We start from the raw sequence: 26601 nt of genomic DNA, 5'->3' as shown, positions 1-26601 counted from the left end.
TAGTACATTATTTAATTATTATTTAACGAAATTATTTCAAGTATATAATTTCTTTTATTATTTTATTTATTTAAGATATAAACGAGTGTGTAGAAGGTATTGATGGTGAGACACATGGTTGCGAACATGAATGTAGAAACGAGGAAGGTAGTTTTCATTGCACTTGTCGAGTTGGTTATCAATTGGATGAAGACGAGGTGTCTTGCAAAGATATAAACGAATGTAAAAAATCACCACCACCGTGTACTCACAATTGTACCAATATCGATGGATCTTTTATCTGTTCTTGTCCAATGGGATTTGTATTGAAAGAAGACAATGTCACGTGTTTAGAAGATAGAACCTGTTCTTCTATGAATCCTACTTGTTCACAGGATTGTCAAGATACTATGGACGATAGTGGTCCTAAATGTATTTGTTATCCTGGATATCAGTTGTTAGATGATAACATAACTTGCATTGATATTGACGAATGTATGGAAGACATATCACCTTGTTCACATTTCTGCGTTAATTTAAATGGCAGTTTTGTATGTAAGTGTCCAAGTGGTTTGGTTTTATCTGATCATGACAAGTTCAATTGCACGGATATTGACGAGTGTAAAGAAACGGATCACGGATGCGAACATGAGTGTATTAACATACATGGAAGTTACGAGTGTGTTTGTCAGGATGGTTTTGTTCTTGATGATGATCGAAAAAGTTGCATTGACGTGGACGAGTGTAATGTCATAGATTTAAATCGTTGTTCACACAATTGTACCAACGTTTTGGGAAGTTATCTTTGTACATGTCCAAGAGGTTACGAATTGATAAATGAATTTGATTGCAAGGATGTGAACGAGTGTGACAAAGGAATTCATAGTTGTTCTCATGATTGCATTAACGTGGAAGGTGATTACGAGTGTATTTGTCCTAAAGGATTTAAACTCGACGATGACAGACAATGTCAAGACGTTAACGAGTGTTTGGAAAATCTTCACGATTGTTCACACGAATGTAGAAATACCGAAGGTTCATACGAATGTGTTTGTCCACCTGGAATGTTTTACAACGTAACCAAAAATCTTTGCATATCTTCTACGAATATCTGTGACAACGATAACGCTGGTTGTTCTCATTCGTGTGAAATATACGGTGATACTTACAGATGTGTTTGTCACGAAGGTTATTTGTTGCAAGACGATGGAAAAACGTGTTTGGATATGGACGAGTGTCAAGAGGAAGAACACGATTGTTCTCACGAATGTGTAAATACACTTGGTAGTTATAGATGTACTTGTCCACCTGGTTTAGAACTAATCGAAGATGGTTTAACGTGTAAAGATGAAAAATGTGAGAATGGTTTTCGAAGAGATAGCAATAACGTTTGTCAAGATATCGATGAGTGTGAAGAAGAGGATCACGATTGTTCACACTTGTGTATCAACGTTTATGGTTCTTATCAATGTTCATGTCCAATCGGTTGGATTTTAAGCGAAGATCGTTTAACTTGTATCGAATCCAATCCATGTTTGAATGCTACTTGTTCGCACGTGTGTTTACCACAAGGTTCAACCTTCAAATGTGAATGTCCCGTTGGATATGAAATCGATGAAAGTGGTATGAACTGTAAAGACTTGGATGAGTGTGCGAACGATAAAAGAAATAACTGTAGTCATAGTTGCAAAAACTTGGAGGGTTCGTATGAGTGTCATTGTCCTGAAGGATACGAACTCGACCAGGACAATGGCACTTGTATCGATGTGAACGAATGCGAGAACGGTGAACACGATTGCGAGTACGACTTATGCATAAATCTCGAGGGAAGCTATAATTGCACTTGTCCAGAGGGTTACTTTTATTCCGAAGTTGAACGCATTTGCAAGGATATAGACGAGTGTTTGAGGAATAACGAATACAAAATACACAATTGTTCTCACGAATGCGTAAATACTATTGGTACGTACAAATGTAGTTGTCCTATCGGTTGGAAACTCAAGGAAGACGAACGTACGTGCAAGATCAATGACCCTTGCGCGAGTGATCATGGTTGTTCTCATACGTGCGAACAAGAGAATGGAGAGATTCGATGTGGTTGCCCTGAAGGATTCGATATTTCAGAGGATGGGAAAACCTGTCGGGAGATAGACGAATGTTTGGAAGGGTTTCATGCATGTTCCCATATTTGTAAAAACGTCGAGGGTGCATATTACTGTGAGTGTCCAACCGGATACAAATTATCGACCGACGAAAGGACATGCGTTGATATAGACGAATGTTACCTGGAAACGAAAATATGTTCGCAATACTGCAACAACACCGAAGGCAGTTTTCACTGTACCTGTCTAGATGGATATGAATTATCTGAAGATCAACGGACTTGCAAGGACATAAACGAGTGTACGAGGAATCTTCACAATTGTTCGCATGAGTGTGAGAATCTCTCAGGTAGCTATACATGTCATTGTCCGGAATATTTTACCTTGGACGTGGATAAAAGTACTTGCATCGATTTGGACGAATGCTCCGGGAATAACAATTGCACTCATATTTGCGTAAATATTCGTAATGGTTACAAGTGCGAATGTCCCGATGGTTTCAGATTGGAACTGGACAATTGGTCGTGTACAAAAATCGACCACTGTGAAACGCATCATGATTGTTCTCATGAATGTATCAACGAATCGAACGGTTACAAGTGCGGCTGTCCCGTGGGATACGCATTGTCAATGGATAATAAAACTTGCGAGGACGTTAACGAGTGTTTGGAAACTAACAACGAGATTAGTGAGCCTTGCTCGCACGATTGCGTTAACACGATTGGTAGTTACGAGTGTCGTTGTCCTAAAGGATATCAAATTGGTAAAGATAAGAAAACTTGTGAGGATTTGAACGAGTGTATTGAAGAAAACGGTGGTTGTTCGCATTTTTGCGCAAACACGGAAGGTAACTACGAGTGCGCTTGTCCCGACAACTACAAACTACTCGAGGACGATGGAAAAACTTGCGTTGAGATAGACGAGTGTTTGATCGACAACGGTGGATGCTCTCACTTTTGTCAATACGAGAACGGAAACGTGTCCTGTTCTTGTCCCGAAGGATTCGTCCTGGACGACGAGGAGAATAAATTTTGCATGCACGAGGACAAATGTCTGATAGAGAACGGCGGTTGTTCCGACATTTGTTATTCTCTAAACGCTACAGTTACGTGTGATTGTTCCTCGGGATTTCGTTTGTCTATCAATGACAACGCAACTTGTTTAGACATAGACGAGTGTTTGGAAATTAAGGATAACTGTACTCAAAAGTGCATTAACATAGAAGGTGGATTTAAGTGCGAGTGTTACGAGGGTTATCAAGTTAATCCCGATGAATTAAGTTTATGCGACGACATAGACGAGTGTCAGGAAGAAAATGGCAACTGTACGCATTCCTGTTACAACACGGTTGGTTCTTATCGATGCGATTGTCCAACAGGTTACGATCTTCATTCGGATAATAGGACGTGCGTTTTGATCGATGGTTGCAAACGTGACAATGGAAATTGTTCCCATCATTGTTACCATGACGAGAATACCGGGAAGACTCGATGCTCATGCCCATTGGGATTTAGATTGAAACATGATCAACATATTTGCGAGGATATAGACGAATGCGAGGAGTTAGAGAATGACGTTGATACGGGTTGTTCTCATGATTGTGTTAATACAGAAGGTGGATACCATTGCGAATGTCCAACCGGTTATATTCTCATGCCCCAGGACAAGAAGAGTTGTGTCGACGTTAATGAGTGCCTTACAACCATGCACAATTGCACCCACGATTGTTTGAACCTTCTTGGTAGTTACATATGCACGTGTTACGAAGGACACTATTTGCATAGTGACAAATCATCTTGTTTGGATATCGATGAGTGTCTCGAATCGAACGGTGGTTGTTCAGATACCTGTACCAATACAATAGGTGGTCATTTTTGCAGTTGTCCCGACGGTTACGAACTCGGTCAGGATGAGAAAAATTGCGTGGACGTTAACGAATGCGATAAGGGAATTGCCAATTGTCCGGATGCATGTATCAATACTCCTGGATCGTTTAAATGTCAGTGCCCGGATGGTCATATTCTTGCTAATGATTCTCGAAGTTGCATAGACGTTGACGAATGTCAAATATCAAACGGTGGTTGTACACACGCTTGTTTCAACATAATCGGCGGTGTACGTTGCAGTTGTCCAGTTGGTTTACGTTTACACGACGATGGAAAAACTTGTCTCGATATAGATGAATGTAATATCGATAATGGCGGTTGTTCGGACATTTGCGTTAATCTCGAAGGAAGTTTTTCTTGTCGTTGTCCAGATGGTCATCATCTAGATGAAAATAATTTGAAAACTTGTATAGACATTAACGAATGTGAAATAGAAAATGGTTCTTGTTCGGATATTTGTGTAAATGTCATAGGTAGTTACAAGTGCGAGTGTCTTAGTGGTTATCGATTATCCGATGATGATAAAACTTGCGTTGACGTTAACGAGTGCGAAGAGGATAACGGTGGATGTTCTCACGCTTGCATCAATAAACCAGGATCTTTCCTTTGCGATTGTCCCAGAGGATACGAGATCATGAATAAGACCTGCCATCACTCAAATCCTTGCACGATCAATAATGGTGGTTGCGAACAGATATGCAATGACGATGCTGGTACGGTTATATGCACTTGCAAGGAGGGATTTCAGTATGACAAGTCTAACAGCTCGATGTGTCACGATGTGGATGAATGCTCTGGTCGGCACGGATGTGAGCATACTTGCATTAACACTATTGGATCTTACACGTGTGCATGTTGGGAAGGTTATCAAATGCAGAATTCTACTACTTGCATAGGTGAGTTTTAGTATTATATATATATATATATACAACTATTCTTCGAATAAAAATTACCTATTGTGCAAATATTATATGTATATCCATTTTACTTTGTATGACTGTAAAATAATATTCTATTCAAGATAGAGATAAATTTGAGAAAAATAATATCATTTTTACAATAGATATCGACGAGTGTGCATCGGGAATTTGTAAGACAGGTAGATGCGTCAATACATTGGGCAGCTATCGTTGTGAATGCGACGAAGGATATCGATCCGAGGATGACACTTGTGTAGGTTCGTGTGCGAAACCTTACCTTAAAGAAATAACGAACAATTCTTTCACCCGTCCCCCTCCCATCCAATAGAAATATATAATATTGTTTAGAAATTACTATGAAATTGAATTTAGATATCGACGAATGCGTCGAGGCTTCACCTTGCCGTGAGAGATGCGTCAATACACCTGGATCGTATCATTGTACCTGTTCACCGGGATTTCGATTACATGGAGGCGAATGTGTAGGCAAGTTTAAAGTGCTTTCCTTTGTGGTGCCTGACTGACACGCGCGATCATGAATTCGAATTCGACACAAAGCACGTAATTTAGTAACTTTATCGATCTAGATATAAACGAATGCGAGTGGCGTAACGGTAGATGCGAACAGGAATGCATTAACACTGTGGGATCCTTCCTGTGCAACTGTCGATCAGGATACGAATTCAATCACAGGTAAATGCGATATTAACAATTTAAAAAATGAATATCCAATGATTTTGCTTTTTTTTCTGTTTTTTAAATTTTCATTAAAATGGTGAATGTTTCTTTTCTTTTTTGATTTACTTTGCCTATGATTAAGTTGAACCAAAAGTTTATAAGTTTGTTGTGTTACAAATTTTGTTATAAATTTAAAATAATGGAATTGCTATTTGTAAAATTTACTTTAGAAATATTAATTTAAATTTTTTTGGTTCAACCTAATATACTATATATAGATAGTAAAAGAAAAAAAAATATTTATATATAATATAATAATATATTTAAATAATAAATTAATTATATATAATAAATTATATAATATTTAATATACATAAATATATTAATTTGTTATATATTATATTTAAATAATATATTAAATAGTATAATATATTTAAAAGTATAAACAAAATGAATCCGTTTAGAAAAGATTGCAATTTTTAAATATACATTGTGTTTTATTTCTAATGCAAATTAGTAATTTAATGGTAGTAGACGACAATCGTTAGAACGGGGTAATTAGATTATATTATAGTGCATAATGCATAATATCTCGAGCTGTAACAATAGTTAAGCGTTCGCTTTCAGGAACAGAAGTCAGTGTCAAGATGTAAACGAATGCTTGAACCGGAACGGTGGTTGTAACGGGGAGTGCATTAACACGCTAGGAAGTTACTATTGTACGTGCAACGGCGATTTAGTGTTGTCTTCGGATGAGAGAACTTGTGTCTCGTCGGAATCAAAGTGTCCTGCTATGGAATTACCTTTGCACGCTGAGGTTACTCGATTATTATCTTTATAATTATTCCTTTTTTTTCTTATTTAACTTTAGATTATATTATACGTAATTAAAAACCATTTTAAATTTAAAGATTTGTTTTTGGTTTTATCATATAAAGATAAGAATTTGACAAAATTTATTTTTTTTTTTTTTTTTTCATTACATTGAAAATTATTAAATGTTTGTAAGATTTCAACAAATTTTCACACCAATTAAAATTTATATTTAATTGTTTATATTAAATTTCTAATTACTGAATTGTTAGTTAGGTTTTTGTCAAATTTACAAATATTTTGACACCAATTACACAATTTATATTACATTATTTTAAATTTATATTAAATTATAGTTATATTAAATTTTTAATTAATATATTGTTAGATTTATCGTAGAATTTAAACAAATTTTGACACTAATTAAAATTTATATTAAATTTTTTTAGATTTATATTTTGAATTAATATATTGTTAGATCTTTCGTAAAATTTAAACAAATTTTGACACACCAATTAAAATGAACAATTAGATATATTTTTTTTTTTATTAATGAACGAATTAAGATAATATAAGAATAATAATGTTATTAAAATTATTGTAAACAGATAAGATGTCCAGGATATTATTCAGGTGCAAACGATTATCCCCAAGGTGCTAGGTGTCACATCAGATGTCAACGTGGATTTAAATTGGAAGGACCTCACACGAGATATTGCGTGACCGGTGGTAGATGGAACGGAAAAGAACCAGTGTGCCTTCGTGAATACTCGATCGTTGATTCTCGCTATGATCTAGGTAATAACACGTGTTCAATTTTTAAAAGAAGATTCGATTACCAATCTCAACCATCGTTAAACCAAGAAAATTGCGATATTTCTTAGATAAATATCTCTTTCTCTCTCTCTCTTTCTTACTATTTCTCTATCAAATAACCCATACTCGATAAAAAGATAATATCGGTTAGATTATCCTGGATATTTACGCTTCGGTAAACATCATAATTCCTCCTTATTCCAATTAACCAAGATAAAAAACATTCTATTTTATTAATAATTGCCCTATCATTATTTATCAGGTTATCGAAATGATAATTTCATTTCTTTTCATAAATGTTACAAAAAATTGCTAATAATAATTTCTTCGTTACATTGCAAATTAAAACAAAAAAAAAAAAGAATCTTCTCACATTTACGCGTTATTATTTATTTTCACAAAAATCAATCGAATCACAAATGAATAAACGAGTCAAGATATTATTCACAATCAAGATTCAGAAATTAGAATAAATCATTTTTTTTTTTTATTATTATTAAAATCAAACGAAATGTAATAGTTGAAAATGTCAAAAACGTTGTAGAGATTATTTATAACGTTTACGAAAATCATATTCCAAGTGTTCACGTTCAATTAGCCCAACTTGGTCCCTCCCCCCTCCCCCATTCTAAAGAGCTTTTAATAATGGAACCTTCTCTTATGGTTGGGAATTGTAAAAGGCAGGCAGGTTTGCTAACGAGGCCATACGTTAACGCTGGATCTTAATGAGCGTACGAGTAACGTTATAGGTACCCAACCTTTTTTATGTCTCATTTCCACCTTTGACATTTTCCACTACTACTACTACTACTCTTTCTCTTCTTCCTATTATTATATTTATTATTATTTTTATTATTATTATTATTATTATTATTATTATTATTTTACTTTGGTATATAGGGTTATTTTCATTGTTTGCTTATAACGATAATGAGAGTTATTTTTTGTATTTCTCGATGAATTATATGAATCGAAGTTTCAGAGATAATGGTACTTTTAATTTCTTCCAAACGCAATATAATATAATAATCTTTGGGTATCGTTATAGGCGTGGGAGTCAAGCCAATTGGCTTGGATCCTAAAAAAGGTATCGTTAGAAGAGTCAAAGTCTTGAATACAGTTCATTTTTAACAGCTACAACACAGAAACAGTGACTATATATTTACATTCACTTTTCCAATCAAGTTTATATTCACTAATAATTTCTAGGAATTCAAATTAGACATAAAACAACATAAATTTTTAATATATATAATGTAACATATAAATAACAAAATACAAATGAATATAAATACATAACATAATAATACACGAAAAAAATATAAAAAGTAGGGTTTGTTATGTCTTATGTAACTCTGAAAAAATCGTGAAATAATTGAATTGTAATACAGCGCCATCTGTTGAAAATTTATAATACCTAAAGACCTATAAATAATTTCTAAATAATAAATATATAATATTATAATATTGAAATTTGTAAAGGGAAACTGTATAAAGGTTGTTTGCTATTCAATCAAAATTAATATATTTTATAATAATAATAATAATAATAATAATAATAATAATAATACTATTAATATAATTCTAAATTATTTAGTAAATTATAACAACACGCAAAATAATATTGCAATTAAAATGAAATACATAAAATAATAATACACGAAAAAAATATAAAAAGCAAGATTAGGTGTGTCATATGTAACTCTGAAAAAATCGTGAAATAATTGAATTGTAATATACCGCCATCTATTAAAAACTTACAGTACTTCAAGACCTAGATAACTTTAAAGTAATGAATCCATAAATTAACAATAAAAACTAAAAATAATCGCGATAAAAATTATTCTATATTCTAAATTGAAACAAATCACACAAAATAACAAAAAATAATAATAAAACTAATTAAAACTATAATCAAAACTATATCAAATAATTTAGTTGAAAGTAATATCTTATTTGCCGTCCATTTAACGATCTTTGAAACGTTCATAGTTAGAATCTAGAACGTACGTATATACAATATATGATAGAGAATATATGTGTGTATGCGTATGTGTGTTCTTGAAAGGACAGCCCCCAATCTCTAGTAGTAATTAGTCCTGATTTGTAATTCTATGTCGTAAGAGAGACATACATAGCTCGTCACGGGGGAGGAAAATTGCTTCGGTAGTCTAATGACCACCTTCTATCATGTTACAGACATGCCAAGGCCGTTTGTGAGATGCCCACAGGACATGGATGTTGAATTACCCGCAAGGCAAAATACGATACGCGTTTCCTTCCCACAACCAAAGTCTAATATGAATTGGTGGAGGTAAGATTGGATGATTCATTTTTCCTTATTTATCTTGTCAATTACATTTTTTTTTTAATTTATTTTATTTATTTAAACGTACATGTATATATGTACATTACCATTGATGTATTATAATGGTGTGTGTGTGAAATATTTTATTATATAACAAATACTACATTTACTAAATATTGTTTATTTTTTCTTCAAATATATATAATATATTTTTTTTAATTATATTTTTTTATATAATAAAATATATAAACATTTATATAATAATATAATTTTAATATATTTTTTTTATTTCTTTTTATCTTATTACGTATATGATTTATTCTCCATGAAATGATATATAAAATATTACAAAATTGTATTATATGAAATTAAAAAACAATACAATAAGGTTATGTTACATTTTGATGGATTAAAATAAATTACATTTGAATAAACTATCATAGATAAATAATACATATTAAAACAATCAACGACATGTTAATAATATTATCTAATATTTTCACAAAGATTCCTTTTACCCACATTTAATTTGTGATCTAGGTAACAAATCGGTAGCAGAGTAAAGTAGAGGTAGGGAAGGTAGTTAAAGCATTGGTTCTATGTTAGTTGCTTTCGTAGGAGTAGCAAGCAAGCAAGCACACAATGGGAATTCCAAACGAGCTTACAGGATTCCTGTCGAGGATATACACATGAGAGATGATGTATCCTATGGCAGAGTCTCCTATCATGCGTTCGTTCGTGCATTTACACTTAAGCAAGTGTTGGGGTACAGAGAATCCATGTATATATATCATGTGTGTATATGTGTCTCTATCTATTCTGTCTGTCTGTCCGTCTTCATCGTCATCCATCTCTCAGTCATCATCATCATCGTCCTTCTAACGATGAGAAGGATGTAACATATGAGAGCTCAGTTATCTTCTATCTCCAGGCACCTTTGCTAAGCATTAAGCGTCAATCAGACTAGATTAAGTTCGATGAGCATTTATATGTTAACGAGGTGTCGATCAAATATATATAACCGTCTATCATTCCTTTTCTCTTCCTACTACCTGAAGGATTTGCTTATTAGGTTCCTGAAGGATTTACATTATTAAACATCTATTTGTTTTTTTTTGTGTTTTTATTTTATGTCGACTTATCACTCATGTTGGTAGTTTAATCTTTTTCTTTTCTTTCCTCCCACCACACTCTACAATAAGAGATTCCTATTTGTAAGGAGAGGTGAGAGTAATGAGTAGTAATTTATGGAATTTTTTGATAAATTATTTTTGTACTTTTACACTAATATTATTTATAATCACATTTTTATTAGAGGATTCTTTTCTTTTCCCCCACCACACTCTACAATACAAGGTTGCTATTTGTAGGGAGGGGTGGGGATGATCAGTATTTATTTATGGGATATTTAATACATTATTTTTGTACTTTTACTAATAATAATGTAAATAGTAATTTACTAATATTATTTATAATCACATTTTTATTAGAGGATTTAATTTTTGTTGTTTTTTTTATATGAATTTTATTATTTTGAATTTTATTATTATAATTTTGTTATTTTTAATTTATTATAATAATTATTATTTTATGTTTTTTTTTAGATACGTGGATGCTTCACCTTCATGGGCAAAACAATTACAAGCCGATCTTCCATCAGGTACAACCGTTGTCACTTTTACTGCTTGGTCACCTGTATCCAATTTTACGAGCACCTGTAGAATCGTTATACGTGTTCGAGGTAAGTTAGTGTGAAAAATATTCAAACATACAACATACACACACATTATCTATTATTTAGAGATAACTTAATCAACATTTACAATTAACAATAAATATGTAGATATTTTACATATGTTTCTATTCTATATACATATATCAACGTACGAGTATGTAAAATACTATTGACTCGTATATTTGAGTCCAGGTACCATTATATAGACATCACTATAGTATCATATAGTCCTTTCGATTCGATTTCAATCACTTAATGCTTCTCTCGTATTCACCCTTATCGCATTTTGAATAATACTCTTTTCATACATAACATATCTATCTACATAATATAATATATCGTGTGTATAACATACCTAACGTGTCTGATCATATTTTTTTTTTTTTTTTTTAACAAAAAAAAAAGTTCGAATACAAATAAGATTCGTGTCAGTCGAGTTATCAACGAAGAGACAGATATTGTATATTTTACTTTACATTTTATAATATTATTACTTTGACATGAGATTAACGATAATCTTGATCGTGTTGAATTAAAATACGATTTTATAATTGAAATTGATCGATCTAATCTATTATAAGAAGATTAAGTTGTAAATTGTATGTATCTGTATATGATTTTATCATTTTATTATTTATTACTTTTTGTTATAATACAAAACATGACAAATAATTTCAATATGGGTCAAAAGTTGTTTGTTAATGACAACAAAAATTATTTAATCATTTTCTAGTTGAATTATAATATTAAAAGTTTCCAAAATTATTTGAATTGATTATAATAATTTTTTTAAATTTTAATGATAAATTTTAAACCCATCTTGGGATATACAGGGTGACTAATAAGTTAATTGACACCAACAACAATTATTCATTACTTAGAAGTAGTAGTTTGAAATTTATACGAAGTTGTATTAAAAAATATAAATTATTATTTCTATCAATTAAAATTTGTAAAATTAAAAATTCTCAATGATAATAAATATCAATCAGTTTAAAAATTATTTTAATTAATCAAATAAATAAAAAAAAAACAACAAAAATCATATGACTTATACCTAAAAAAAAAATCATTTCAATTATTCAAATAATGAAACAACAAAAATCATGCGACTCACAATTACACAAAAATATAATTCAATTATCTAAAATTGTATGGTAGAAAAGAAAAATAATAAAAGAAAAAGAAATCAAAAGAAAACCAAAAAAAAAAAAAAAAAAGAGAAATATGAAGAAAGGAAGAAAAAGAGGGAAAAGGTAGTTGTCATCGAGAGTCGCCTAAATTCGACGTAACTATGTCACGTCGTTAGAGGATCTGAGCGTGTACGAAATATGAAATAAAGGTCTCTCAGGAGAAACGCGATAGCTTCGTAAACCCCTCCTTGATGGGGGGAAGGGAAGGGAAGGGAAGAGAAAGGTGGGGAGGGAGGGGGTTGAACTGCGCATAAATATGCCGTACGTACGTCGTGTGTTCTATGTCGTTCTCTTTCTGAACTTCTACATTTCCTCCTCATTTCCCGACCTGGCCATCTACGCGATCCTACAAAACGGATGAAAGAGATAAAAAAAAAAAAAAAAGCAGAAAAAAAAACAGATAAAGAAGAAATCTATGAAAGAAAGAGAAAAAGAAAGAGAAAAATAAAAAAAAAAAAAAAACAAATGTGTGTTACAAGCAAATAAGACGAAGATCAAAAATAAAAGAAAAAAAAAACCAATTTACATATTTCAACATATGTTTCGAATCAATGTGTATGTATTTTTTTTTCCAATTCGAAGGAATAAAAAAAAACACAAAATGTGTGTTAGGGGTAAATAAAATGAATAAAATAAAAATTAAAAAAAAAAGAAAATGTAAGATTGAAAATGGATAGAGAACGAAGTTATTATTATTATGATTACTATTATTATTATTATTATTATTATGATTATTATGTGTTATTTTAACATTCGTCCTGGGTCAGATTTATGATCGATACCGCATTGTCATGAGATAATAATACACAGTATCACTGTCCGAATGTTTCCGGTTCGTGTAACGTATTGCGACGTGTAGCATGCATATCACACAGGGTCCTATGTGTTTCCGCGTTTTTCATCGCATAAATCTAACCTATGGGGGTGTGGGTGGGAGGATTCTCTTTCTGTCTGTCCCTTTCTCTTTTTTTTTTCCCCCTGTCTAGTTCTTGATCTATCTCTCTCTTTCTCTTTCACGAACTTACGTTTCTCATATTCCTTTTATATATTCAGTTGTACGATAATAATACCTGACCTATGTTCGACCAATGCAGTTCAGTTTTCAAGAGAAAAGGTTGTAGATCTCTCTTCAAATGAAATGACAGAATGACTTCTTCCTTTTCTAGGATTTTTCTTTTATTTTTTTTTTTTTTTTAATCTTTGATCTATATCCTTCCCTCTTTCATTGTTTCCACGTGTGGGTGTGTTTTCAAAAGAGATAAATGGTCACATCTCTAACCTTGGGTATTTTTCAAACGGATAAATTCACCTAATGAGATATTTGATATCATTTTCTCTTTTTCTTCTTCTTTTTATTCATTCGTGATTTATTATTTAAATGATTTAGATATGTGTGTGTGGGTGTGTATGTGTTGTTTTTTTTCATATATCGTTTTGACGCAAATAAAATTATTTTTGTTAAGTAGATTTGAAGTAGATTTGAAATTATATTAGATACTTGATTTATTCTATTCTATATTGTTTTTCATATTTATTTATTTATTTATTAATAATAAATAATAAAATAAAATAATATTAATTTACTATTTATATTCTATATTCCTTTTTTTTATATTTAATTATTAAAGTATATTAATAATTCTATATTTTATTATACTTTATTTGTTTTATTTTATATTCTATTTTAATGTTTAATAATTGAACTATTAATAATTCTTTATTTTATTAGATATTGTTTGATATTTTTCTGGCATCAAAAAAATGCTGTAATAGTGAGGGGTATGAAATACAAGTTAACGAGATTCTTAATCTATATTTTTTTGTAACGATGATAAATTATTGAAATACTAGACCTACATTCTTTAATAAGAATACTTTTAAAACTTGTTAATAAAAAAAAAAAAAAATATTCTCAAGTGATATAATTAATGAAATCCCAAAAGGAAAGACAAATATTTGTTTATCTTATAAATAAAATATAATAATTGAAATATGAAAAACACCTTTCACAAATACAAAATATTCAACGAGTCTATATAATAAAATTACTTCAACATTAAAAAACAAAAAAATAAGAAGATTATTATATTATTGTTTAAAATTAAAAAGTCAACGAGATGAATGAATAAAAATTCTATTTAAAATTCACAAAAAAAGAAAAAAAAGAAAAAATAAGTAGGAAAAGATCGAAGAGAAAATGATTAAAACGTTGAATTTTAGGGATTGGTGATTTTTAGGGACTAACGAAGGGAAAGCAATTGAACGATATCGTGCGGTAAAAGAAGTTTTTTAGTTCCATTCGTGCGTCATTTGGGAAAAAAAAGGGGAAACGAAGAGAGACTCAGAATTGAAAATCGGAAAGGTTAAAAGTTTAAAGAAGGAAAGGAAGGGAAAGGAATAGAGTAGGGAAAAGGGATAGGGTTTGGAGTAGAGTATTCGATACGCCTTCAAAAGAAAACTTTTTCTCTTGCATTAGGTGGACCAATGTACTCTTCTACTTTTACTTCTACTTTCGTTTTAAGATGATAGGGAGAAAAAAATGATTGAAAAAAGAAAATCGGCCAACCATACCAATTGCTCTTTCAAGAAAATATATATATATATGTATGTATATATGTATATACATGATCGAACTTTCGATTCCTACCAATAAATTGCACTCGTACTATGAAACTTTGCTTAATTACTCGTTCGAAAAGTTTAGCAAGTTTTGTTTCAAACTACTCTTTACTTTTCATCGTCATCGTATATGCCAAAGGAAATGAAATAATTTGAACCCTTTGAATGCTATGAGTTTACCCATATATACATACATATACATATATATATATATATATATATATATAATATAAATGCAAATAATGTAATATTGTTTTTGAGTGTTGATTATTGTTTTCAAACTTGTCACATATCGAAATTATTTTTTAAAATATAAACTTTTTAATTATTAAATATAATTTATATTTAATATATAATTATATATTAAATATTTATATAATATATATATTTTTTTTAATTTATTTTATTTAATTTTAAGTTATTAAACGTAGAGATAGATCTTTTATATTTTGTAGAAACATAAAATAAAATGATACTACACTTTACTAAGTAATCGTGAATTTTTTCAAGACTATTTTGAAAGGGTCATTTTTATAATCTTCGACACATTTTTTCAACCTTAAGACTTTATTAATCTCGTTAAAGATAAACCCAACATTCTCGTTAGTTTCTTAAAAAAACTCATTACGGTTAATATTTATCATTATGGTTTTTCTTTGTTATACTTAAAAGAAAAATTTTCATACTACATTTTACGTACTCAGTGTATGTATGTGTGTGTGTGTGTGTGTGTGTGTATTATTTTTTGTAACTGACAATTAAAAAACATTTAATATATTTGTTAATCAAATTTCCATATGAATATGATAAAATAATCAATTATGTGTGTGTGTGTGTGTGTTTATAGATTATAGAATGTGTTATATATGTGTACATATGTAAATACATATGTTAATATATTGATAGGTATGTATATTAAAACTCGCATCATTTAATGTTGATTTACAGACACTGAGAATCCTAAAGTCTCGACCTGCCCAACATCCTTTGAGGTACGTTTAAGTCCAGGTGAACCAAATCGTTTGATATTCTGGCAGGAACCGACATTCACTGACAACGTTGGAGTTGAACGAATTTACAAAACGAGAGTAAGTGATAACAACATTATTTTTTTTCAATGATAATATAATAAATAGTAAAATAAATAATAGATAATATAAATTTATTAGGATTAAAATCATTTTACAATGATCATTTATTTACAAAAAATTAATTACAATTATTCAAAATATACAATTATTGAAATATGAAATGATAATTATTTTATAATTTTAATTTATAGTATATATATTATTTATAAATAAATAATATATATTAATTATATTTTAAATTTATAATTAAAAATTATTTAATTTATAAAATTTAACATTATTAAAATTAAATTGGCATTTAATAATATATATTATAATTCTAATTTTAATTTATATTATATTTATAATTTAATAGTATATATTAATTAAAATTTAAATTTATAATATAAAATTATTAAATTTATAAAACTAAACATTTGTTAAAATTAAACTGGCATTTAATAATATATATTAATTATAATTGAAATTTACAATTTAAATTTGTTAAATTTATAAAATCAAACATTATTAAAATTAAACAAATAAATAATTTTACTATTAAATAAAATAATAAGATAATACCATATGTTGATATTATCGTATAATTATTTCTTTATTAAAAAATTATATGATAATAAAAATCTATTTCATAATACCATTAAATAAAAATAGATAGAAAATTAATATCAGAAGTAAAAAATTATGTAAAAGAAAAGAAAAAAATTAAAAAAAAAGTATGAAAAACAAACAAAGTATCTTATCAAGAAAGAAAGAAAGAAAGAAATGTATTTTTTTTTTTTATATTTTTTATTTCCTGTTAAAAGAGTTTGCAAGCTTGCGGCAAGAAAAGCTCATCATCTTCTTCTTCTTCTTATTCTTCTTCTTCTTCTTCTTCTTCTTTGTTTCATCCTTTTTATTTTTATTCTTCTATTTTACTTTTTGTCTCACAATCAGAGTTTTATTACGAAGACGAGCGTTTAAAAGGCGTTACTTACGAAACCTTAACAAGAAAGGTTTCGTTTTTCTACACTGTTCTCTCCCACTTTAAACCCAACCCTTTTCCCTTTTCCTCTCTTTTGTCTGTTAACTTTTTTTTTCCTTTTTTTTTTTTTTCCGTTGAAAAACGTGAGCTTTATTAAAAGTCTCGCTTAACGATCGAACTTACCAATCTCATGCTTATCTCACCCCGTTCTTCTAAATTTCGTTCATTAATTACTCTAAGAGCAGTTTCGAAGGAACCCTAAGTGAGACAGAAACAAAGAAGGAGAGAGAAAGAGATAGAAATAAAATTGCCAAGAAATATCAATAATAAAAAACTAAGAAATCCTGTAAAAAGTTCTTTTTTTTTCTCTTCATCTTTTCGTCTATTTTTTTTTTCTATTTTTTTATTTTTTTATTTTTGTCCAACGAAAAACCTCAAGTTGAAAACTTTTTCCACTATTAGTCATAGATCTAGTTTATTTCACTCTATTTACTTTCTATTAAAGTATTTTATAACTGTATTATTATTTTATTAAATTTATTTAAAAATTTTTTTTTTACTAATATTTTATTTAATTATTTTATTAAATTTATTTTATAATTTTTTTTTTGTACTAATATTTTATTAAATTATTTTATTAAATTATATTCATTTAACCTGATTACAAATAATATTATTATTTAATTTTATTATTTTAATTTTTAATATTATATTATATTATTAATTTTTAATTAATAATATTATTATTAAATTGATTATCATTTAACTCGTACATATATCTCTAATCTCGTACATTTTTTAAATTGTAAATTTTATATTAAATACTCTATTAATTTTAATAAAGATTTTAATTTGTAATATCTTTCACCGAAACCATAATAATTAATTTATTAAAACCTCTTTGACATATATATATATAATATTAAAAACGAGTGTTATTAAAAATTAAACATTGCACGGTAAAATTTATAAATTATTAGATTAAACCAAAAGTTAATGCATTTATCGTATTTAAAAATTGTATTATTAAATGCATATAATGAATTGTTTTATGTTAAATTTATATTAAAAATATGAATTGTAAAAACCAACACAAATTTTTGATTAATACAAATTCCATTTAAACTTCTAACCTCAAATTTGTGCCGAATCACTTGTTCATTTTTATTTAATTTTTATTTCTTTCAAGAAATATAAATAATTTATTTCGTAGATTAAATGAAAATGTAGCTAAAGTAACATGAAAGTTAAATATATAGAGATAGATAGATAGATAGATAAGAGAGAATTAATTAGTATATTATGAAGTATACTAGGGTTGATAATGGAAGAAGTGGTTCTGCGGTTATCGTTAAAGGTTCCTAATATTTCAATCTTCAAAGCAACCCCAAAAGCACACCAACGGGATAACGTGAAAAGTTAATGCTTTGCGTTTACATGATAGGAACCAGGACAACTGATGTATCCCGGTGTACACAACGTACGATATATCGCATCCGATGCTGCGGGAAATCAAGCTGAATGCCATTTCTCCGTACACGTTAGAGGTAAATTTATTCATATGTATATTTTTGAAAAAAGAAAAAAAAACAGAAAAAAAAAGAAGCTAAAATAAACGTCTACGATAGGGGCGAGGTGGTGGTGGTGGTGGTGGTGGATGAGTCACATTAAACAAAATAATTTTTTTTAGATACATAAAACAAATCTCACAAACAAATAATATTTTTCTTATCTTATATTTATTTATTTTGTAATTATTTAATTTATTTATATTGTACAAATTAATATTAAAATATGTAATATATATTTTTAATTTTGTTAAATTACAATTGTAATATATTATATTTAATTATTATTTTAACAAATATTTTTTAGATATATAAAACAAATACCAACGAAGGGAATAATGTTTTTATTTTATTTTTTTTTTTGGTTATGTAATTTATTTATATTGTACTAATTATTATTAGAATATGTAATATTATAATATTTTTAATTTTGTTAATTCATAATTGTAATATATTATATTTTATTATTATTTTACAAAAATATTGTTTAGATATATAAAACAAATTCCACGAACGAATATTTTTCTTATCATATTTTTTACATTATTTTTCTTATTATTTGCTAATATTATTTTTGGGCTGTGTTTTGATACGAGTATCGTTTTATACAAAATTACATCATTCTATTTCTATATTTAATTTATTGATTGTTTATATTATATTAATTTTTTATTTTGTAATTAAATATGTAATATATATTTTTAATGTTGTTAAATTATAATTGTAATATATTATATATATATTATTATTTTAATAATTGATATGAACAATAATGTTTTAATTGTACGTATAATCGATTTTTGTAAAAACATCGTAAATAAGATTGTCTATTAAAATTACAATAGATTGAAATAATATGATAAAATATAGATGATACATGTAATTAATTGTAAATGATATATTTTATGTTTTTCCGCGGTTACGATGACAAATCCTGTTAAACAAGCAAACGCACCACCACCACCAAGTTTCGCGTTCGCGTAAGCATAAAATCAATTAGAACCTTTTAGTCAAGCGTTAATAGAAGGTTGTGTAGGTTCTTTAACTCGTTATAGAAAGTTTACGAGGTTAATAATAATAAATCGTTTAAACGATAGAGATTTTCTTTCGTACGAATAATTAAAGTAGTCAATTTGATTAGTTATATGTTTATACAAATAGGCTTTGTTGAGAAATTGTATTTATGTAATTTTCAAATAATTGGGGTTATAAAATCTCGTATTCGTCGTGATCGAATGATCCATTCTAAATGAAACCAACACTACCACCAACACTAACACCAATACCAACACCAACACCACGTTCCTACGAATACTCGTTGTTCACGGTAATCTCGTTAATTAAATTCGAACGATCGTGTTCGTACCACATCTAAACGCTTATCCCTTATTCCGTCTTACCATATAACAAGAATGAAATTAATTTGTTTTGTTATTAAACTTTAACGATCGTTAGATCAATTTCTTGATTGATCATTTTAAAAAAAAAAAAGAAAAAAAAACAAAGAAATTATTTTTGACATTTTATCTGACTTTTAGAGTTTATCTATTTGTATTACACATATAACATTCATTATTTTATGTATTTTATTAATTGTAAATAGAAAATAATTTCATCTGTGTTAGGATTTAATTTATGTTCATGTTACATGTTTCAAACAAAATTTTCTATTACATTCTCAAGTGAATTAAATTATTTTTCATTAAATTAATTAGGTACATTTTTTATTAGGTAAATAAGGTAATTTTTATCAAAATTATTTATATAATTTAATAAAATTACCTAATTAAATTTTTAATATTGAATTTTAATTTTTATTACAAGTAAATAAATTTCAAAATAAATTAGAAATAAATTTATTAAAATTAATTAGAAAAATTATTATTAGGTAATTTAGGTAATTTTTATTAATATTATTAATATATTAATTTTCTAGGTAATTTATTAAAATTATTTGTAGTATTTTTATAATATATTAGGTAATTTAATAAAATTGCAAATAAATAAATTTCAAAAAATATTAAAATTAGATAATATTAGATAAATTATCTTAAATAATTCTTAGATAAATATTATTTTGTTTGTTAAATATGTTGAACAATATTAAATAATATTTAATTATTTTCATATTTGATTCGCATTTAATTTTGCATTTGTTAAAAATTAAATAAATTTTAAATAAATTTATTAAAATTAGATAATATTAGATAAATTATCTTAAATAATTTTTAAATAAATAATTACTTTGTTTGTTAAGTATATTAAACAATATTAAATATCATTTAATTTTATATTTGTCTCACATTTAATCGTGCTCGTTACTTTTCCTTTTTTATTTTATTCATCTCTTTAAGAAGATCGATGAGAAAAATGAGTGGGGTTGGGGTTGGGGTTGGGGTTGGGGTTGGGGGGGGGTCAGGGGAAAAGAAAAGAAAGGTAAAGAATATGGGAGAAAATTTATAGTCACCTCAATAACGACGAGTAAGAGAAATTAATCGAACTTATCTCGTGCCACCGTATATTTTCAGAATCCGATCAACGACAGGATGCTGAGGTGAGTTGAAAGAAAACTACACGAAGTCGAATGGCTTTTGTTGAAAGCTTGAAAATCTCTACCACCATTACCACCCCCTCTCCATCCTCCTCTTTCTTTATATTTCCATCCTTCACCCTCTCCCACCCCCCACCCCCACCCCCACCCCCCTTTTCATCGAGAAAACGCGTAACTCTGATTTTGTTCTTTCTATTTTCAAAAACTCTTTCCACATTTTGTTCCTTGACTCTTTCGTCAATATTACTGTGTCGTCGAAAGTTATGTGTATTCCGATTTTGAAAAAGAAAAATGAAAGAAAAAATTTTTTAATCATCGAGATCGACATTTTAAAAAAATGAAAAAAAAAAAAAGAAAGAAGAAAAAATATATCAAAGAAAAAGGATCATCGGATATCGGAAATCGTTCATCCTGAAACAAAAAAAAAAAAAAGAAGAAAAAGAAAAAAAAATGAAACGTTTTTTTTCAATTATTTTTCTTGTTTTTCAAATTTATATTATTAAAAAAAAAAAAGAGAAGAAATTAATTTCTAAAAGAAAAATATGTATATAATACGATATCGAAAATCGATTAACGTTGAACGTAAAAGTATATTATATGTATTGTATTTAATGTTATATAAAAATTATATAACATTTTCTTTTTTTTTTTTTTGCAATTATTTTATTTCTTCTTTTCAAATCTATCCTGGAAAAGAAAAGAAAAAAATAGAATTTCAAATAGAAATATAATTTGTACTGATCAATGATGATATTGTGAAAGAAACGTATTTAAAAATACATTGTTACTATCTTTATTGTAATTTTTTCATATGCAAAAAAAAAAAAATAACTAAAAATAGAATAAAAAGAAAAATAGAAAAAAATAGAAACAGTAATAGTTTTCATTCAACAATTATTTCTGAAAGATATCAAATTATAGAAATGTAATTTGTAATTTGTTGAATTACCAATGATCATGTAAAAAAAACGAATTTAATAATAAATTATCATTATCTTTATCGTAATAATTTTAACCACAAAAAATAAAAAGAAAAAGAGAAAAATAATTAAAAAAAATAGAAAAAGTAGTTTTCATCCAACTATTATAGAAAATATAAAAATATCATTTGTAATTTGTTGAATTAACGATGATATTGTAAAAGAAACGTATTGAATAATGTAATAATAAATTTTAACTATCCTTATTATAATTTTTTTTATACACAAAAAAAAATAAAAAGAAAAAGAGAAAAATAATAGAAAAAATAAAAAAAGTAGTTTTCATCCAACTATTATAGAAAATATAAAAATATCATTTGTAATTTGTTGAATCAACCATGATATTGTAAAAGAAACGTATTTAATAATAAATTGTAATTATATTTATTATACCATTTTTATATGCAAAAAAAAATAGAAACAAAAAGAGAAAAAAAAATAGACAAAATAGAAGAAGTAATTTTCATTGAATTATTTTTGAAAGATATCGAATTATAGAAAATTTATTGAATTAATCATGACATTATAAAAGTAACATATTCAAAAATAAATTTCAATTATCTTCATCGTAATATCTTAACCCGGAAAAAAGAACAGGAAAAAAAAAGTAGAAAAAATAGAACAAGTAGTTTTCATTGATAAACTATTTCTGAGATATCACATTAGATTTGAAAACTAGTTGCAGTTCGATTTTGGTTTAGAGAAACCGAAATTCCGTGTAAATTCAAAGCTTATCTACATCGTACATATCTTTGGTCGAATATGTAAAGCCAAGAATAGTAGTCGGAAACAACAAGAAACAAGAACGAACACCACACACCAATGTCATATACATAGAATATATGTATAATACATAAATGTAGTGGTAGTAGAAAATAGGAAAATTCTAGGAAGAAAAATGAAAATGGAATAAGAAAGATGTTTATATCGGGTCATGTCAATTTGTTACCGTAGTAGTTACATACTTGGACGATATCACGGTTGAAAGAATTCAGTAGCTGGTGGTTTGTACGTAACACAAAAATCGCTTGTCTACTTTTATAAGAAAAGAAGACGTCGAATAGTATGATCATGTAGATATAGTATGGTATATGTAATATTTTTCTTCTCTTTCTTCGAAAGAAAACTACACGAAGAAAACAACGATGCATACGTGGAAGGTAGAATCTTTACGTAATATTTTATCGTATGAAAATCATACGATATAAATAAAAATTGTCTTGAATAATAATAACAACAAGAAAAATATAAAATTAAAAAAAAAAAAAAGAAAAGAAAAGAAAAGAAAAGAAAAAAATCATTTTCCTATGTTATATATTTATTAAATATTATTCAATGTATTGAAAAATTGTATTCGTAAACGTATTCATAGGAAAAAATTTATAAATAATTCATTTGAACATTTATTGGAAATGAAAAATAATCAATTCATTTGATTTCTCAATAATAATTTATTATATTAATTATTATGAAATCAAATTAAAATCTATTTCATTATTTTATATATAATAAAATATTTTTCATTATTTTTATTTGTCATCGTTTTATTATTTCATACGTGGAACAATTGTGTTGTTTAATGTTATATAGAAATTATTATAATTTGATACGAGAGAAAAAAATAAGTAAATATTCAATATTTTTTATATTAATTTGTATTTTATTTTATTTAATTATTTGTTTAATTTAAATTAAATCATTTATCGCACATTATACAATATGTTTTTAAACAATATTATAAATTATATTTTTCTATTTTTTATTATTACTATATATATATACATATATATGGTAGGAGAAGAAAAAGAAATTATTCAACAGTATCTTTTCATACTTGTGTTAAATCATTTGATACATACAACAACAAAATAACCAATTTTCTTTCTCTTTTTTTAATTTTATGTAAAAAAAAAAAAAGAAAAAAAAATATTATTTCCTGACATAAGAAAGATTCGATTTTCTTTGATATATTTTATATCATTACGTAAAATAATGTTCTCAAATATGTCCACCTTTTTTCTCCTATTACCTGACACATATTTTTATTCCCCCCATTCACGTTCTTTTTCATCCTGTAAAAATAATATTTCCTAAGATCTTACGTTAGCACTTATTTCATCATTTAGCCAAGAGTATACCGTAGAAAAATGTTGATGTGTCCCGGAAGACCACCACAACCTATGCCAACTTCCACTTATGGGGTGAGTCCAGAATTTCATATCGAATTTTTGTTTTTTTCTATCTCTCTCTCTCTCTCTCTCTCTCTTTTTCTATTTCTATCAAATATCTACTAATTTTAATAAATAATTATTTTAATAAATATGAAACATCGATATGTATATATAAGATTATATATTATATAATATATAATAATAATAGAAATAAAATTATACGTCCAATAATATTACGTATATTATATATATTATTATATAATATAGAATAATTATATAATATATATTATAAATTAAAATTATTAAAAATTATTATTAAATTATTTAAAAAAAAATTATTATAAATTAAATATATATATAATATATATTTTTATATTTCACTACAAAGGTCATAATATATTACTTCATTGAACTCATATTAATACGAACTATAATATTGTAATATTACAAAAATATAAGGTGACATTAAAACAACTAAAATCACCTTTTTAAAAAACATTAAATAAAAAAAATGTTTCAAACTTTTTTTTATTACAATGTATTATATAATCCATCAAAAACAGTTTAACTTTTGTCAGATTATCAGAATAACTTGAAAAATCGTGAATACAATTATTATGAGACACACCCTGTATAATGTTAAAATATAACGAAATATATATTTTCTAATGAGAAAAATAAATTTGATATTTAGTGGCAGATACCAAGTGGTTGTTATCTGAGATACACAAGGATCTTCTCAGGGGCGTATGCTGTTCAGCGTGCTTATCGGGAACATCGGCAGAACGGTTATCAAGACGCGAGGGCAGCTTATCATGAGATCCATCCCGTTCAGAGGAACCAACCACGACCTCCTCCACCTCTTTCACGGGTTTCCTCCACGATGGCCTATCCTATTGGAGATTGTAAGTATACTACTACTACTACTACTACTACTACTAATATTACTACTATTCGTTATTTCTATCCGAGAAACCCTGAGGCTTTTTGATAGAGAGATTTCAACAAAAGTGATGGTAAAGGGAAGAAGGGATAAGGGGAGAAGTAGGCAGGGTGAAGGTGATTGCTTCAAGGACGACGATTTTACCAACAATTATTTAACACTCAAACATTTGACCAAATTAATGTCACAATTATTTTTAGAATTGTTTCATTCATTTGTTTCTTTCAATCCTTTTTTTATTTCGTTGAATGCTGTTTAAGAAAAAAAAAAAAAGAAAGAAAGATTTTTCTCTCTTATTCGAGTATCCAAGTGACAATTTAAATTTTATTACACGCAACTTTAAGAGGATAAAAATTTGATTAATTGTGATTAAAAAAAAAATAAAAATAAAAATAAAAATAAAAAGTATATTCAAAAAGGAAATAGTATATAAAATAAAATATACACACATATGCACATACATACATACATACATACATATATATGTATGTGATATGAATATAATATTGTTTAAAAGCGTGAAAGAAGATTAAGTTTATGTTACAGTGAACGAGATGGAAAAAAAGAGAGAGAGAAAAAGAGAAGATAAAACAAATAAAAGGTTTTCAACGAAGAGTTCGAACAATTCTTCAAAAGTGTGATACGTGCATAGAGAAGGGTTGATGATGGTGGTGGTAGTGGTGGTGGTACATCGATTTTAAATTCGATATTCCACGTAAAAGCGTGTACGTTTGGTACAACAAAATTTCTCTCTCTCTCTCTCTCTCTTTCTCTCTCATTTTTTTTCTATCTTTCTATCTTTTTTTCTCGATTTCCTCGAAACTCGTAAAACAGAATGACAGAATTGTACTGGATGAAAAGAAGTACTTTCAACGATCGTTGCTTTTACACCCCACGCTTTTTAATACCTTTCACTACGTCCTCGTTTTACCATGCGCGTGAAATAGAAAATAACGTGGAAACGGTAAAGGTTAGCACGCACACATTCTCTTTTGTCCATAATTAAACTTTCAAATATGACACGATAATTATGTTACCATTTCATATACATATATATATATATATAGTATAATATGCACAATTTACTTTTATCTAACGTTACAATACCATTTCATTATAAATAATATATATAATCGAAATATTGTTGGAATCAAAGAATCAACAATAAAAAAAAAAAGAAACAAATAAAATAAAATAAAATAAAATGAAATAAAATAAAATAAAATAAAATAGAGTGTAAGAAAAAAGTATTCACCCTTAAACGAGCTATTATTTATATTTGTATTT

The 26601-nt window shown here is 27.5% G+C and overlaps 1 protein-coding gene across 1 annotated transcript in view; it reads left to right on the top strand.

The window, feature by feature from the left end:
- LOC107068856 (uncharacterized) overlaps window positions 1-26601 on the top strand; it is a 157722-nt gene that overhangs the window by 109488 nt on the left and 21633 nt on the right. The window contains exons 9-21 of the mRNA XM_089170477.1: window positions 76-4863; window positions 5031-5144; window positions 5260-5373; window positions 5475-5580; window positions 6193-6382; window positions 6987-7176; window positions 9394-9508; window positions 11107-11243; window positions 15998-16137; window positions 18546-18648; window positions 21198-21223; window positions 24327-24401; window positions 25066-25276. Of these exons, the coding sequence (XP_089026603.1) occupies window positions 76-4863; window positions 5031-5144; window positions 5260-5373; window positions 5475-5580; window positions 6193-6382; window positions 6987-7176; window positions 9394-9508; window positions 11107-11243; window positions 15998-16137; window positions 18546-18648; window positions 21198-21223; window positions 24327-24401; window positions 25066-25276 (6309 nt within the window). The remainder of the gene's footprint in view (window positions 1-75; window positions 4864-5030; window positions 5145-5259; window positions 5374-5474; window positions 5581-6192; window positions 6383-6986; window positions 7177-9393; window positions 9509-11106; window positions 11244-15997; window positions 16138-18545; window positions 18649-21197; window positions 21224-24326; window positions 24402-25065; window positions 25277-26601) is intronic.

Source organism: Polistes dominula, unplaced genomic scaffold (assembly GCF_049000335.1).
Source record: "Polistes dominula isolate Pdom_NZ unplaced genomic scaffold, Pdom_raw_medaka contig_15, whole genome shotgun sequence".
Classification (NCBI taxonomy): Eukaryota; Metazoa; Arthropoda; class Insecta; order Hymenoptera; family Vespidae; genus Polistes; species Polistes dominula.
The sequence above is the reverse complement of the archived record's forward strand: the minus strand, read 5'-3'. Positions and strand labels throughout refer to the sequence as shown.